This window comes from Etheostoma spectabile, chromosome 23 (assembly GCF_008692095.1).
Source record: "Etheostoma spectabile isolate EspeVRDwgs_2016 chromosome 23, UIUC_Espe_1.0, whole genome shotgun sequence".
NCBI lineage: Eukaryota > Metazoa > Chordata > Actinopteri > Perciformes > Percidae > Etheostoma > Etheostoma spectabile.
The window spans coordinates 19952789-19970348 of NC_045755.1; the positions used below are offsets into that span (position 1 = coordinate 19952789).

The 17560-nt window shown below is 43.8% G+C and overlaps 1 protein-coding gene across 1 annotated transcript in view; it reads left to right on the plus strand.

The window, feature by feature from the left end:
- The first annotated feature begins 3212 nt into the window (after positions 1–3212).
- Positions 3213–17560, plus strand: part of LOC116672945 (SLIT-ROBO Rho GTPase-activating protein 1-like) — a 44378-nt gene continuing 30030 nt past the window's right edge. Inside the window, 1 exon segment of the mRNA XM_032504938.1 lies at positions 3213–3272. Coding sequence (XP_032360829.1) covers positions 3230–3272 — 43 coding nt within the window. The 5' untranslated portion in view covers positions 3213–3229.

Here is a 17560-nt window from a genome sequence, read left to right on the forward strand (position 1 = left end):
CAAACTGATGGCGAGATGGAGCGGGGACCCCCTAATTATATATATTGTATAACATTGTGTTATATCAAACTGGTCCTATAGTGCCATGTGCATTGATGACTGAAAGACATCTTCTGCCTCCATTTATCTGTTACTACAGTGTGTTGAATTCATGTTAATGTGGATTTAAAGACATTTCATTAGTGGGAAAAAATTGCAGGGGGGGGGGATATAAAAAAAAAGTCTAATCAACCAAAACTTTCGCGACCCCCATGCAGTACCTCCGCGGACCCCCTGTTGAAGAGCCCTGATCTACAGGCAGCCACACAGCCCGTTGTGCAACATTTTAACAAAAAACAACCGAACGATGTCTTACAGTCCGGGTCCAGCACGCTACTGCATGCAACGGGAGACTTTAATCAGTCAGCTGAGACAATGAACTCACCTGGCTCTGGTCCCCTGATCGGTCCCCACACTATTACCAAAACAACGATAACATCAAACACGTTGGATTTTGTCGGAAACGTCAAGTCTGGAAAGACTGACTCGGGCTGAGTTTTAGGACCACCTTACACCAATGTATTAACCCTCGTGTCGTCTTCCCGTCAAAATTGAAAATCGACCCTTTTGTTGATGCTTTTTAATCGATGTTTTTAACTTTTTCTCACGTTTTTGTCCCTATTTACAACACTTTTTTTCAATCTTTGTCACTTTTTTTGACGTTTAACACTACGTAACACTAACTTAATAACTTTTGTTTTAGAGTTATTTTTGGAATTTATGGTCAATAAACCTCATTTATAGGAAATTATACCTAATGTTGGAGTTAGAAAAGCAGAAATTAGGAATTATTGAGACTAAAATTAAAGGAATGGATGTTGATGATAATCACAGACTGGAATATGTCAACTTTTACTCAATACTATTTCAAAAACACTTCCATTTGTTTTACAATGCTTTAAAATTGAATAAGACCCAAAATTAATGAAAGTAGAGATTTGTACTTGGCAAAGAGCGTTGGAATCAATCATGTTATTTTGGGGAATTAAAAAGAACATTGATATAGGACAACGGGCCAATTTGACCCGAGGACAACATGAGGGTTTAGATGATGGGTGGAATAGCTTGAAGCCGTTTGGTGTGAGGTCGGCATAAGTTGGGGCGTTTCTGTTCCAAAACGTCTCTGCTTGAAGCTTGACGGGATGGATTATTTTGTACGATCTTGTGATATGTGAGAATCCCGCTTCCGTGCAAGGTAACAAATGAACCACTTCATGCTAAATAAAATCAAAAATTGAATTTCAAAAAACCTCTGGAGTGAAAAACAGCATAAGGGCATTTTTTTCTCCAAAAACACATATGTATAGGTTCAACCTGTGTAAGGTTTTAAGACCAGCATACTGTACATTCCTTCAGCTGTCAGACTCCTCCATCAACAGTGAAATATGGAAGGAACAGATGACCCTCAGAGAAAGATTACTCTTAACGTCTAACAAGGATAACAAAACAGCTGGGAGTCATTCCTTTTAAACTACGGCTGAAATACAACCAGGGCGTTCCAGTACTGCTCATCTCTGTAAACACATTCCTTACACATTAACAACACACTGCGCTTATGAGGCAAATGGTGTCTGCTATTGATTAGGAGAACAAAACAAATGCAGGCTTTACAAAAGCTTTGGAAAAGATGGAGTGCTGAAAGAGATTTACGAGGGAAGGGGGAGGAAGGGGAGAAGTCAGAAGAGCTTAATGCGTCCACGCTGTAGTCATTCACCACAATCAGTAGTGTAGCAGCCATAGACACTTTCTTTTCACCCGACCTGCAGGCTGGGATAAATATGAGATGATTTAACACACCAGCAGTACAAAAAAAAAACCACAACCACATTTCCCCGAGACAAATGTGTGTTTATTGGTGTTAACGGTTGCTTTTTTGTGGATTACTGGAAAACTCAACTCCTTCTGGGCTCTAAATAAATACAATAAAGTCAGGTTGAACATGCTGTAGCGTCTGTCAACGAGCCAGCTGTGTTACGACCCAAGGGGCCGTATTCCCAAAACATCCTCGGGCTCCTGAAGTAGCTCCTGAGTTAAGAGGAAACCGCCGAGAATAAAGAGCACGTCTCTGTCCTTTTGCAAAGATCTTGGTCTAAAGAGTAATTCACAAAACATTTTAGAGACATAAAGATGTACGTGTATAAAAAAAGTCAGTTATATTAATATTTAACCTTTTATTTAACCAGGTAAGCCATTGGGCAACCTGGCCAAGAAAAGCATAAGCATGTAAGACAACATACAGTTTCACATTCAATACAGTACAAGAATACAGAAAACAATAGGCTACATAATGGAAAGATTAAGCAGCTGTTACAAAGACTGCGCAAAATGAGGTGTAAGTAAGACAATGGATATGCAAGAGTGATATGGTGATAACACAATATATAGGAAGAGTCTATGTTACTGCTGAGATGTAGTAAAGAGTCAAAGGCACAGTTAGTGCAAATTGTGTTAGTGGAGTACTATTTACAAGTGAAGTAGCAATAATAACACTTGAAAGGGTCAATCCCCTATTTAATTTATAATAATAATAATAATTTGTACTGTTTATTGATCCCCAGTGGGGATTTGTTTGTTTTGTTAGTAACTGAGTCTGAAATACAGAAAACATGCTCAGGGCCTTTTCATGTACACATGGAGAGATGTCAGAGTGAGTGGGCTGCGAGCTGGAACAGCACCCTGAGCAGTTGGGGGTAGAGTGCCTTGCTCAAGAGCACCTGGCAGCACCCAGTAGGTGAAATGGCATCTGTCCAGCTACCAGTCCACACGCCGTACTTTGGGCCAAATGGGGTCTTGAACCGGCCACCCTCCGGTTCCCAACCCAACTTCCAGACTGAGCAACTGCCGCTCGTTTCACAATGTAAACAAAAAGAGAAAAAAATAATAATAATGGTTTTCCGCCTTGCAGTTCCGATCCACTCCAGACTGTTTCCTCTTGGCTCATGCTGCGGCCTTCCAAGTTTCATGGGAATCGGGACCGTAGTTTTTTCCTTAATCCTGCTAGAGGGGGAATTTCCAAGAACACCGGGTTGTGGTAGTAAGATGTGGAAAGGGGAAAACTTAGACGGCATCATGTCAGTCATAGGCCACAGGTCAGGGGTCGGGAATGTTCAGCCAGTCTCTAATAACCAGACCTGTTCATGCATGATTATGTGTCTGTGTCTTTACAGATTCAGGGCGTCTGGGCTGCTGCATGATGAGACCAGGTTTTGCTCCAGGCATGTCTCCTTTTGGAGGTTGGTGGACACACTTTAGCATACAGTACATCCCAGAGAGAGATAGAGACGTAGCTAGGTTTTAGGGGAGCATCTTTTGTTTTGGCATAACAAACTCGACAGCTTGAGGGAAAGATACGTGCATGTGGGGAAAGGCGCACACACGGCACTAGACATGGGCCGGTCTACGATTCTGACGGTATGATAACCTTAAAAATATCACGGTTTCACTGTACTGCAGTTTTAAAATGTATTATTTTTGGGTGTCTGGGTAAAACAACAACACTCCATTAAACACAATGTATTTGATTTTAAACCCGCTGCACGCTGGAAGGGAGACAGATTTCTAAAGTGCAGTTTTTCTCCTTGACCACGCCACTCAAACAGCTCATGTCTTGTCATGTCAGTATGAAGAAAATAGTGTAGTGACAGTGGGACAAGGGTTGTCCCAATGTCGAATTTCACAGGGCGTGAGGGTGTGAGTACACACTTACCGAGCCCTTTCCGTGAATCTGCATCAATGCAGACTCCACCAAAGGGAATTACCCACAGTTCAAAGCGTTTGGAGACCAAAGGGAAATTACAAAGGGAAACAACAGCACGCCACACGACCACGGGAGGGACCGGACCTGTTGTCCAGCTTGTAAAAAATTTCAATTCAATTTTATTTATGGTATCAATTCATAACAAGAGTTATCTGGAGACCCTTTACAGGTAGAGCAGGTCTAGACCACACTCCAGAATTTACAAGGACCCAACAGGTCTAGTAGTTTCCTCCAGAGCAAGCAACAGGGCCACAGTGGCGAGGAAAAACTTCCTTTTAGGCAGAAACCTGGGACAGACCCAGGCCCAGACCCAGACCCAGACCCAGACCCAGACCCAGGCCCAGGCTCTTGGTAGGCGGTGTCTGACGACCGGTTGGGGTTAAAATGAAGAGTGGCAATAACAGTCACAAAGAATAGTAGTTTGTAGTAGTTCTTTGTAGTAGTTCATGGCATAGCAGGGTACTGTGGGGCATTACAAGGCCCAGCAGGACGTAGCAGGATGTAGAAGGATGTAACAGGACGTAGCAGGACGTAGCAGGACGTAGCAGGATGTAGCAGGATGTAGCAGGATGTAGCAACGCCCAGCAGGACGTAGCAGGAAGTAGCAGGACGTAGCAACGCCCAGCAGGACGTAGCAGGAAGTAGCAGGATGTAGCAGGATGTAACAGGATGTAGCAGGATGTAGCAGGACGTAGCAAGGCCCAGCAGGACGTAGCAGGACATAGCAGAGCGTAGCAGGATGTAGCAGGATGTAACAGGACGTAGCAGGATGTAGCAGGATGTAGCAGGACGTAGCAACGCCCAGCAGGACGTAGCAGGAAGTAGCAGGACGTAGCAACGCCCAGCAGGACGTAGCAGGACGTAGCAGGATGTAGCAGGACGTAGCAGGATGTAGCAGGACGTAGCAACGCCCAGCAGGACGTAGCAGGAAGTAGCAGGACGTAGCAGGATGTAGCAGGACGTAGCAGGATGTAGCAGGACGTAGCAACGCCCAGCAGGACATAGCAGGATGTAACAGGATGTAGCAGGACGTAGCAAGGCCCAGCAGGACGTAGCAGGACATAGCAGAGCGTAGCAGGATATAGCAGGAAGTAGCAGGACGTAGCAGGATGTAACATGGCATCGCAGGACATGTAGCGGGACCATGGCAACAGCTGCTACCATGATTGACATGGACAACAACAACAAAAACCATTTGGAATCAGCCAGCCGTCTCCCGGGCCTTGGCCGTGTGGAAAGCAACAAAATGAAAAATGAAAACTCCCAAACGACGACGGCAAGTGTCAGCAACATCTTTGTTATTATTCGTCGCCACGGTAACATGTGATCTGGTGAAGTGCTGTCCCAATCCCATTTATGCCTATCTGAGCCCATGTGGCCTCACACACACACACACACACACACACACACACACACACTCAGACACTCACTCACTCAGCACCTGAGATCAATTAAGTCTGGGAGTCTTTAGTCCTCAGTCCTCAGGGCTCACTTTGGGATTGGGCCACAGTCTCCCGAACCTTCATGTATCCAGAAGTCAAGCTGCTCCTCACTTTCTCCAAAACACGGTTGACCAACAGACAGACAGACAGACAGACAGACAGACAGACAGACAGACAGACAGACAGACAGACAGACAGACAGACAGACAGACAGACAGACAGACAGACCCTGCTCCTTCTCTCAGCCCAGTGGTGCTTTGTTGTTTTGTTTCTTGCAGAGGAAGCTGATCATCAGGAGCTTTAATTGCCATTTAGGATTCCTAGTTCTCAGACAAGCTCCTCTGCAGGGACGCTGGAGACAGTCAGCGTTGGTGTGTGGTCTGAAAATAGAATATAAACATGTTTAAACCAAAAACACATACATCAGGAATCCCTGAAGTATTTGCACTGCTCACGTACAGCTTAACAACTAAATTGGCAAACACACCAGGAAATAAGAATAATTTAATAGGGTTACAAATGAAAATTCAGTTTCAAAGAAAAGGGTCAAAGTTTAAAAAGAAAAACACGGACGACATCCCAAAACAAGTCCAGGTCTGTATCCCGTTCCACAGTGCCATGGTTAGCATTGCTGAGTAGATTTGGGAATCGTTTTGATCCTGATTCCCCTTTCCCGAGGGGTGGAGTTGAAACAGGTCCCATGCTTATTTGAGAGATAAGAGGAACATTTTATTTTGTTTCAAAATGTGATTTACCAACTTTTTCAGCCACACGTCACTGTGCTCGACGGCTGCAACACAACAAGCGCCTGACATGGAAAACAAAACGTTCGCATGTTAGATTTGGAACGGATGATCAGATGTGAAACCAAGTTTTTCCAAAGAAACTGTCCCATTGAAATCGTTCTTGATGCCCAACCCTGCTGCTGAGCCTCTGTCCTGATTGGCTGGTCGACGTGCAGCCGCGCCCCTAAAGCATCCCCTGCTTTATCATCTATTTAAAAATAACTGGGACCGTAATTTACTAAATGAACATCATACTGTATTGAAGAAGACTTGAAACTGGCGATATACATGTTTTCTCATAGACTTCTATAGAAACAGTTTAATAGAGCCAGTGGAGTCGCCCCCTGCTGGAAATTAGATAGAATGCAGGTTTAAGAAACCAGCGTTGGCTTTACTTCTCAGGCCTGGAAGTTTCCGCTTGGTTTTTCTTGTTATCTGTAGCCGACGTAGCCTTGTATTTTATGTACTGTATGTGGAATGTGTTTTATGGATGAGGTGTGGGTGAAAGCCCAACCAAATTTCCTACACTGAGGGACAATAACGTGAATCTTGAACTGTAAATGACAGTCAGTCTGATTACACAACATTGTTAAATTAAAACGGTTCACCACCATTTGAGATACTACCTTTGGTTCGGCTAGTTCAACCTGGGTTGACGCAGCAATGGAGTTCTCTTGGGCCACACAAAAATGAATGATACATTTTATTTCTGTTTCTTATTATTTGTTGCATATGAGATGTTACTCAGACTGAACTTCCACCAGAAGAACTCCTGGCTTGTTATAAATAAAGAACATATTTAAATAGATGTATTTTGATATTTGGTGTAATCATGTATTCTATGTGTGGTTATCTATATATTCCATCACCTTTCTCCAAATGCAAGTTATAATTCTGAAGAAGAAAAACTTCCTCTGTGTTGGCGTTTTAACCTCTGGTGGTTTTCTGAGGACTAGGGTTACCTGGTCCTCGGATCTCTGCAGGGTAAAACCAGACAGCTAGCTAGACTATCTGTCCAATCTGAGGACTATGGTTACCTGGTCCTCAGGTCTCTGCAGGGTAAAACCAGACAGCTAGCTAGACTATATGTCCAATCTGAGGACTATGGTACCTGGTCCTCAGATCTCTGCAGGGTAATCCAGACAGCTAGCTAGCTATCTGGTCCAATCTGAGGACTATGGTACCTGGTCCTCAGGTCTCTGCAGGGTAAAACCAGACAGCTAGCTAGACTATCTGTCCAATCTGAGGACTATGGTTACCTGGTCCTCAGATCTCTGCAGGGTAAATCCAGACAGCTAGCTAGACTATCTGTCCAATCTGAGGACTATGGTTACCTGGTCCTCAGGTCTCTGCAGGGTAAAACCAGACAGCTAACTAGACTATCTGTCCAATCTGAGTTTTCTATTGCACAACTAAAACAACTTTTAAACGTACACATCCAGGCCTATTCTACAGCGGCACTGCTGCTTTTTTGCGGGTGCTTAGCACCGCCCAAGATGCCAATAAACCAGAGCACGTTTTCCTCTAATTCTATGTGGATTAGCCAGACCCTCCTTCAGTACGCTTTGGTGGAGGGTGGAGGGTGGAGGGTCTGGCAATGAGACACTAGTGGGACCTCAAACCCTGAGGATGTCAACATGTAACAAGGGTCATGTAGAAAAGCCGTCAGGTGGAAGTTCTCACATTTCACCACAAGGTGGAGACAAATAGCCACGAACGGTGACTCAGCTCATCTTTTTAAAGTGGATTTTAACTTGATGGAGGTTCAGTCTGGATTGAGATGTTTGTTTTGCACACTGTTAAACCTGAACGGGTCATTGTGACTGATTTTACACACTCAGGAGCAAAATGTCTCCTTTGACTGTTTCATCATTCATGACATAATTAGATAGATCGATTTGTTGTCTACTATTAGACTTATGGGTTTTAGTCAAGAATATTTGATTCCAGCTTCTTAAATGTAAATATTTTCTACTTTCTTCTGACCTCTGTGACAGTAATATATTAGAATATATAGAATATATTTGAGTTGTGGACAAATGAACCTATTTGAGGGCATCATCTTGGGCCTTTTGGGGAAACACTGATCTACATTTTCTGACATTTTATAGATCAAGCATCTAATGGATTAATCAACAAAATAACCAACAGATTAATCAACAATAAAAATAATATTTAGTCGCGGCCCTGCTTTATATGCACTTTAGTCCAAGGGTTCCCAACCTAGGGTTTGGGCCAGTCGGAGGGTCACCAGATATATCTGAGGGGTCGTGAGGAGAACTTTTGATACGCAAATCTGTTTTCATGTTTTGGACTTTTCTCTAATCTTTCCCTTTTTTGTGAAACACAATCATGACATAATATTAAGGATTACACATGTTCAGTATTTTGATGCTGTGTGTAATATTTTTTTTTTGCCAAATAGAAACTGAATTAAATCAAAGGACTGACCAGTTTAGTAGTGTCCACAAAACTACACACACGGCTCCAGACCATAGTGTAAGTAATATAAGATTTACAAAGCATATATATATACTGTAATTGGACATAGAGGTGTTCCAATACCATTTTTTCCTTCCTAATACCCGTACTTGCATATCGGAAGATACAGCCGAGCTGTTACCATCGTTACCGTGCATACCATGTTTTTTTTTTTAACAGCTGGACACTACCAACCCTGTATGGATGTGATTTGATTGCTATCGTTGTTGTATGGCCTGGCTCACGTACACCCTTTGTAAAACAAATACAGACAGTGAATGAATGCCATAAAACTTATTTTTTTAATCTTTTTTGACAGCCATAACAGAAATTAGTTTCAGGGCTAAATTAAGTGGTATTGAATCGGTGCTAGTCTACATCCATGACGTTCCACTTCCAGGATTGGTCCGTTTCCCCCGGGAAATCCTTTACTGCAGGATGTCCGTCACCTTCCGCTTTGAATTTGAGATCCTCAGATCTCTGCAGGGTAAATCCAGACCGCTAGCTAGACTATCTGTCCAATCTGAGGACTATGGTTACCTGGTCCTCAGATCTCTGCAGGGTAAATCCAGACCGCTAGCTAGACTATCTGTCCAATCTGAGGACTATGGTTACCTGGTCCTCAGATCTCTGCGGGGTAAATCCAGACCGCTAGCTAGACTATCTGTCCAATCTGAGGACTATGGTTACCTGGTCCTCAGATCTCTGCAGGGTAAATCCAGACCTTCCTCCGCAACGCTGTGGAGGATGGTCTGGCAAAGTGAGACTAAATCGGTGCAGAGTCGCATACTTGCCGATACAGATGAGCGTGGGAGTATCGGGGACATTTCTGATGCGGTCTCAGGATCTGAACTCTAATTGGACAGTCAAGCAAACAATTAAAATAGATTTTGATCGAAGGCTACAAACATAGAGGGATTACTGAACCATGTACAGGGGCTCAACAGCTCATTTGAGAATATAATTTAGTTTGGCTCCTGATCAGTGTTTTAATATTGATTATCTGCCCACCATTTCAAATCCAATAGATTATTTTTTTTTTACTAAAAGTAATGGATAAATGTAAGTGATAGCAATAGTAATATGAATACAAACGTGACCAAAACCGACCTAAACATTAACAGTTAACTTGTATAAAAAATATTCACTTTTAGATCATTAAAAGTTAAATACCATCTACTTTCAAATCAATTGAAATCAGTTGAAGAGGTGAGTTCATCTGAGATAAATAAGGTTGGGAGCCAGATAGGTGTAGAATATCTTTATGTTCTGGTTTTATTGAAATTACTTAATTCACAAAAAGGTTCCCAACCTTCTTTTTCCATTTTTTTTATTGAAAAATTCCTAGTTCACTTCTTCCGACATTAATTGATGTCCAGGATGCTCTGTGACTCACTGGTCACATCGGCTGTCAATCATGTCTCTGATTCCCGCCTCCAGCGCCGACACACCCATTTCCTCACCGGCATTTCATGTACCCTTATTGGTATTATCCTCACGCGCTTTTTTAGGCTGGTCAGTCAGTGTGCGCGTGCACGTGTGAGTGAGTCTTTGCTGCTGTGAAAGGTTACGGCGGGGTGAAGATAACATCAAACACCGAGACTCAGGGTGGTGCGTGTGTTTGAGAGTGAGAGAGAAAGAGAGTGTGTGTGTGTGTGTGTGTGGTGTGTGTGTGTGTGTGGTCCAAGTGGGCGTGTGCCCGGTCCTCCCTCCCTGCAGACCGGTGGTGCATGTGTGTGCATGCATGCGCGCGGGTGTGCATTTTTTTTTTTTGCACAAGCGGCACGCGAAGAAAACAGAAGCTAATTTTGTAGCTTTTCATCCCATTAGTTAGTTTTTTTTTTTAATGGATTTTACGGGTACTCGCGGCAGCAGCTGCGGTCACGGTCACGAGCTGGTCATTTCTCACTGAGTGTGCGTGATTTTTCACGTGCGTGCCGCCTCCTCCTTCCTCTCCTCCTCCTGCTCCTCGTGGAGGCGCGGGGCCACTGCTGGCTGGGTTGCTGCGGCACTGGATGGATCTAACTCGCATGTTTGCGGGTGAAGCCTCGGGCGGTGCACGCGGAGGGAAATAAACCGGGATTTCTTTCTTTTTTTTTTTTTTTTTTTGCTTATTCTTTTTTTTTTTGTCTCACCTGATCAGTCACCTCCACTCTGACAACATGTCAAACTCAAACAAAAGCAAGAAGGACAAAGAAATCCTCGCTGAATACGAGAGCCAAAGGTGAAGGTAAGTATTTTTTAACGTTAATATCTCTTGTCTACTCTCTGCATCCAATCCTCGCTGTCACACCCACCGTTTCTCACCTATGCCCGCCACACACACACACACACACACACAACACACACACACACACCTGTCGGCCAGCATGTTCACCACTCATGCACTGGATTCATTCGGCCCCGTGCAGGGTGTGTATGGGAGCTGACACCTCACCATGAGACGTCAGGATTTCTGGGTTCATGCTGAGTGCTGCATGGCGCTGGAGGGGGGATGAGGAGGGGGAGGGGATGATATATGTACAGTATGTGTGTGTGTGTGTGTGTGTGTGTGTGTGTGTGTGTGTGTGTGTGTGTGTGGAGGGTATGGTGTATCTGTTCTGCAGTGCCCCTTGATCTCACTCACCCGTATGTTGTGTGTGTGTGTTTGTAGAATTTTACACTCAAACCTGAGGCGAGTGTGGCTGGCTGTCTGGAAGTCACTATTGGTATTCCTCTGAGGCTGTGACTGCAGGTGTGTGTGTGTGGTGTGTGTGTGTGTGTGTGTGTGTGTGTGTGAGTACCTGATGGCATGATGCTAAACTGGGGACATGTTTTTAAGGCTAGTATGACTCCTAAAATAGTGGTTGCAATTACCATGGGCCACCCCCCTCTTCTCCTCCTCCTCCTCCTCCTCCTCCTGGCGCCCTGCTTACCACCATCCCTGCTTCGTAGGGGCGGCAACGGATGAGTCAAATGACCTTTAGGCACAGCTTCCACTCTAACAGGCTGCCTCATTTCCGTTTTCAGAGCCAGAGGTGTGATGCGAGATAAAGCTGTTCTCTTGTGCGCTCCTTTACCTGCTGTAGAGGCCCGATTGGTACAGTTCAAAATGTCCGACCTTTCCTGGTGCGACATCTCATTCTCACGCCTGCAGATGCCATTGGAGGCAGCCGGGGCGCAAGCTTTGTTGTCTCTCTGACCACATTTATTCAGCTCTAGCCCCCTCTTTCATCCTTCATTCCTTTACAGTCTTTAGCTTTCGCTCCTCCCTCTCCACATGGCTCTTCACACCTCCATGTTCACTTGTCACCAACGCCCACACCACCCCCATCCCCGTCCCCACAGCCATCACTTTCAGCTTCTAAAATGAACTCGCCTAAATCCACGTCTGAGTAAGAGGAAGAGGAAAAGTAGTGTTTACTCCACGGCAGATAACATTTTTCTCCTGAGTTCAAATCATCAAAATTCAAGCTGCTTCATTCAGAAATAATGTCTTTCCTCTCACGCACAATTACTCCCCCCTCCTTCTTCCTTCCCTTTCTTCCTTTTCCCATTCGTCTTCACCCTGCTGTGCTTTTTCCGTCAGTGCAACACACACTTGCACACAATGAATTGACAGAGATTGAGTGATTAAATTGAATGGAGAGTAGTGGAGAGTGTTATAGCCCCCACGTGAGGAGTGTGTGTCTTGTTTGTACACACTCATACCTGTGTGTGTGTGTGTGTGTGTGTGTGTGTGTGTGTGTGGTGTGGTGTGTGTGTGTGTGGCTGGCCTTGCTCTGGCACCTTGCCAAAACACACTCAGGGATGCCCTGCATCGAAGTGACCGGTTAGATAAAGCCCCCCCGCTCCCTTGGCCAGCCGGCCCTCTCCGCCCCCCCATCGCCTCCTGCAGAGAGCCAAACGTATAGATCAGCGTTGTAACTATGTGCTTTCCAAGTCTGCCTCCCAGCTCTGGCTCCTGATTGGTCCATGCAGGAGGTGGTTGGTGTAATGTATACACAGGAGGTGGCCGCTGCTCTCTCACGGGGAGGAGGTGGAGTCCACTTGCTGAGGTGAGCCTTGCGGAAAGGTAACAGCACGCGGGGTGATTATGCACAGTGCTGACTGTACATATTTGGGTGCTCAATAATGCTCTTGTTCAACCGAGCGTGCTCCTGATATTTGGAGCGTCACCTCCCTGTGTGTGTGTGTGTGTGTGTGTGTGTGTGTGTGTTGTGTGTGTGTGTGTGTGTGTGTGTGTGTGTCACCTCCTCCTCTGTTGGTGGAGAAGAGGAGCGTTTTAAATGAGAAAATTCAAATGGTAAAAAAAAAAAAAAGAGAGAGGAAAGAAAAGAGCTCTGCAGGGGGGAGAGGAGGCAGAAATGAGGTGCTTCCTGCTGCATGCGGCGCCGGCAGCTCTTGTTTTTGCCTGCGTGTGCATGCAGGTGATTAGTGATGTCACATCTGCAAATACCTGCAAACAGGAGGATGGAGAGGATGGAGGGGCGTAGATGGAAGAGGAGAAGATAATGAAGTGACTCTTGGTTGGGCAAAATGTTCTGGAGGGCCGAATTAAAAGGCCACCGATTGTGTGTGTGTGTGGTGGGTGTGTGTGTGGGTGTGTGTGTGTTTGTGTTTCTTGATGATCCAGCGGTACTCTGCCCCCCATGTCCTTGGACCTGGTCGTCATGACGACGGTCACCTGGGGAAGACGGTGTGAGCTTCCCGTTCCTGTGACATCACACACGCACGTGTCTTAAAGATGAACACTTTCTCTCGTTCTAAAATTGAACGTAGATGAGTATGGATAAGATCATTCCAATAATAATGAATGAATGAATGAATGATAATTAATGAATTAGTCGCTGGCTGGGAGTGACCAGTTTTAGATCCACAGAAGATGGAAGGAAGTCATCTGAGAATAGACGATGCAACTAACCATTATTTTCATAATCAATTAATCTGACAATTACGCTCGCCTTAATTGATCTGTGAAAGGTCATAACACAGTGAAAAATGTCCTTTTCCTACAAGACTAAGGAAAGCAACAAAATCTTCACATTTGAGAAGCTGGAACCAGAGACTACATGGTGCCGATTTTCTCTCTTAGTTGATTGCACACAGTTACTGGACTGAGAGTTTTGTCCAACCTGGCCCTGCTCTTCAGAGTCTCATTCATGTTGCCCACAGACGATGTGAGGTGACGGACAGGTGGAACACTTCCAAGGCCTGGATGGACATTGAATCATAAGTAGAAATGATGAATCTGTTTCTTTGATTTAAAAAAACAAAAACAAACGGATACTTTAACAGGATGACTGTAGTTGAAGAACATCTGGTTGGGACAGTCCATAGCTGTATCTGATAAACCTGTATTTATTGAACATGCGTCACGATGACAGCCCTGCAGGTGGTGAAGGTCTCTTCTTGCTCAACTCAAAGTCCTAAAAATAGGAAGTTTCTCACCACATTAGTTATTGTATGGCCATATCACCCAGCCCTGACTACAACGTGACATGTTTAATTTGAGACTAAAGGTTTTATGACTGGAGATAATATGGATTATCGGACGACAAACAGAACGCATTTATAATCGTTTTACTGCTGGAGCTCAGACTCTTTAACCCTTGTGTTGTCTTCCCATCAAAACGTGAAAAAAAACCTCTGTTTTGGTTGCTATTTCCAGCAGTTTTGTCACTTTTTTAAAGTTGTGGGTGCTCTTTTTGATGTTTTTGGTGCTTTTTTTGTATGTTTTTTTTATATTTTTAATGTAACGCTTATGTTGTTGGCCAATTTTTGTGACAAAAAAACAAAAATAAACTGAAAACGGTTCAAATTTGACCCAAGGACAACATGAGGGTTGAAGAGAAATTTCTAGATACCTGTCGTCTCCAGGTGCTAATCACGTTGAGGTTTACTGCAGCATATTCATTTCATTTCACGTTTTGTTGTGTCATCACAACAAATTGCAGCCTTTCGGGGATCTTCGCACGACCTGTGTGGACATAAGATCACTAATGCAGAGCCTTATAACTATATCTTCATAATCAGTTTTGTCATTTTTTGTGAACAATGTGTTAACATTCTCTGATTCCAGCTTGTCTAATGTTAATATTTTTCTAGTTTCTTTACTCCTCTGTGACAGTGAACTGAATATTTTTGAGTTCTGGACAAAACAAGTCATTTGAGGACATCATCTTGGGCTTTGGGGAACCCTGGTTGACATTTTTTCACCATTTTCTGACATTGTATAGACCAAACAACAAATCGATTAATCAAGAACGTAATTAACAGATGAATCCACTATGAAAATGTTTGTTAGTTAGTCCTAGTCCAGGACTCCAAAGTTAAGATGTAACTGATCCAGGTTAACGGTGGTGTTGATTGAGCTGCAAATATAAGAGAATTAATGTGATAAAAAGCAGCAAAATTGACTTCTATTTGAATAAAAATGTTGCCAAATGTCACTTTGAAACCAAGAAAATGACCTTGAAGTTGCTGATTGTGCATCCTCCTACCCGGCTGACCTCCTATCCATCTCGCCCGCTAAAGCAACAAAACTAGCTTTGTAGAGCTTTCACATTTAGTCAGTCGGGAGATTTCTCGAGACCAATTCTTTTGTCCCAGTGTATTGTCTGCATACTCCCCCCCCCCCGTGCTACATTGTTAAGTGCCGACTGTAGCTCCTCTGATCAAAGAGGCTGAGCCTTGTCTTTGGGGGTGTTACGAGGACACACAAGGAGGTCTCTAAGACTTATAGTTTCAGACATCAAAAGGTAAAGAGCGGTGGATGTCCTCCTTCACTTTCACTTGACTGTGATCCAAGCAGAGGAGTTTCATTGATATAATCTCGCCTCTTCGGTGGATCTGCTTGGATACTCCTCGCTTTTTCTGCAACACAAACCTTTCTTTCACACACTCCTTTGCTGCAGCTGACAATTACTTTCATTATCAGTTCATCAACAGGCAGTTAGTCTGATTGTTTTCTCAATAGTTGATTTATTGTTTGGCATGTTAATTAGCAGAAAAATGCAAATCTTGATATTCTCATACCCAAATCAATCTCCAAATCTAACAGTCCAAAACACAGATACTCACACACAAAGTTGCAATTTCTCAATTTGTTTGGCACAGCGGTGCTGTGAGCTAAATCCCAACATTCCCACAATGATGATGTTAAGCTGGTGATTTTAGCAGGTGTAATGTTTACCATGTTCCCCGTGTTAATTTTGCCTTTTAGCATGCTACCATTCGCTAATAAACAGGAAACAAAATTACATCCGAGGCTGAATGTCATTAGTTTTGCAGGTAATTGAATATTTAAACACCTTGCGCTTGAGGAAAAGTTAACACAACTCATCATGACGGCGACATGAAGGGTTGTACAAAATGCCACGGCAATCCTTTTGATAGTTGCTGAAATATTCTCTGGAGCAGCTCTTCTTCTGGTAGGATTTTATGTAAAGAAGTCTCATAATCTTGTCAGCAGTGAAGTTAACATGTTCACTCTTTGATGTTTGGACTGAAATCCCCGCGGAAAGTGTGAATGGGATTTGCAAGAAAAGCAAAGAAAAGCCGGCTACGCGGAGCTGGTTTGTTTTATTCCACGAGATGAAATGCATCACAAGTACATCACTTTTGAGATTATTAGGTCTTTATTTGTTATAGATTGACTTTTGAGAAAGAGGCCCACAACAGTCATTAGATATCTGGAAATTTGATGTGATAAGTTAAATATATTGCAGCTGTCTTGTCAAACAGGCAGGCGAGGAAGTTGTACCAACAAAAGGCAAGGCAAGGCAGCTTTATCTGTAGAGCACATTTCAGCAACAGGGCATTCAAAGCGCTTTACACGAAATCAGTTAAACAGATAAAACACAAGTACAAACAGTTAAAAATCATAAGCATTAAAAACTAATAAAACACATGAATAGACAGTTAAAAACAAAATAAGAACGTAATAATAACGTGTGTAAAAAGAGGCCTGCTTTCTGTAACGGGTATAATAATGGTTGCAAAACTCACTTTCAACCTGTTATTTTGGGCATTTTTTCACAGATGCCAACTGGACATTTAAAACCGCTAATGACAAATGTTTTCATAAACAGATGACCCACAGTGTACACAATAGAGGACGACTAAATAGAAATAGAAATAGAAACAGACAGGTAAATAAATGGACAATGTGAGGCCGTAGATTTCCACGGAGACCAGTCTATCAGAAGCTCTTTTTTTGGTGATGCTGAGCGTTACTGCGCAGCCTCCAACTGAGCTTGAAGACGTAGATGTGACGTGAGCAACCTGTCTGAAAGCTGTAAGTCTTCTGGTAGCTGTGCAAGAGAAATCTCAATCAGATGGCGTCACCAAACTGTTGGTTTGAAACTAAATACCAAACACTAATACTGAAACACCTCTCCCTTTTCATTAGGACTGAACCCAAAATGCTGGCAAGCTGCAGAAGTTGTGTTCTTCTTCGAGACCAGATCCCTCTGTGCAAAGACCCCCCCCCCCACCACCACCTCTCTCTCTGTCTTTAGTAGCTGCAGCAATGTGTATGAGCCTCCACTGAGCTAAAACGGCAGTTGCTGGGAGCAATTTTTAGAGAGCCTATGTGCCTCTTAACAGACATAAAATGCAATTAAAATGTCTGTGCAACATGAACAAGGCCCTTACGTGACAACAAGATCAGAACTCAGACATTGTTTGAATTCACCTACCCTGGTCCCCGTCTCAATCCTGCCGGTAGCTGGTAGCTTGTAGCTGCTAGTTCCTAGCTGTTAGTGGCGGTGGTGTGGCTATGTCCTCCAGGGGACAGGTCATGTCACGCCTTGCTGTTTATTCCCCTCCCCAGAAACAGCCAGGCTCTGGGATATTCATCTCGACAACTATTCACGGAGTGGCGGTGGTCTGGCTATGTCCTCCAGAGGACAGGTTATGGCTTTGCGATGAAAACTTGAAGTTTATTCCTCTCAAAAATAGGTAATTGAGCACTGTAGTGGTTATGACTATGTCATTGTATAGTGATTGCGTTAGAGAAGGTAGCTGTAGTCTCACGCTGAAGTCCCGTTGCAGCAGGATAAGGGGGGAATAAA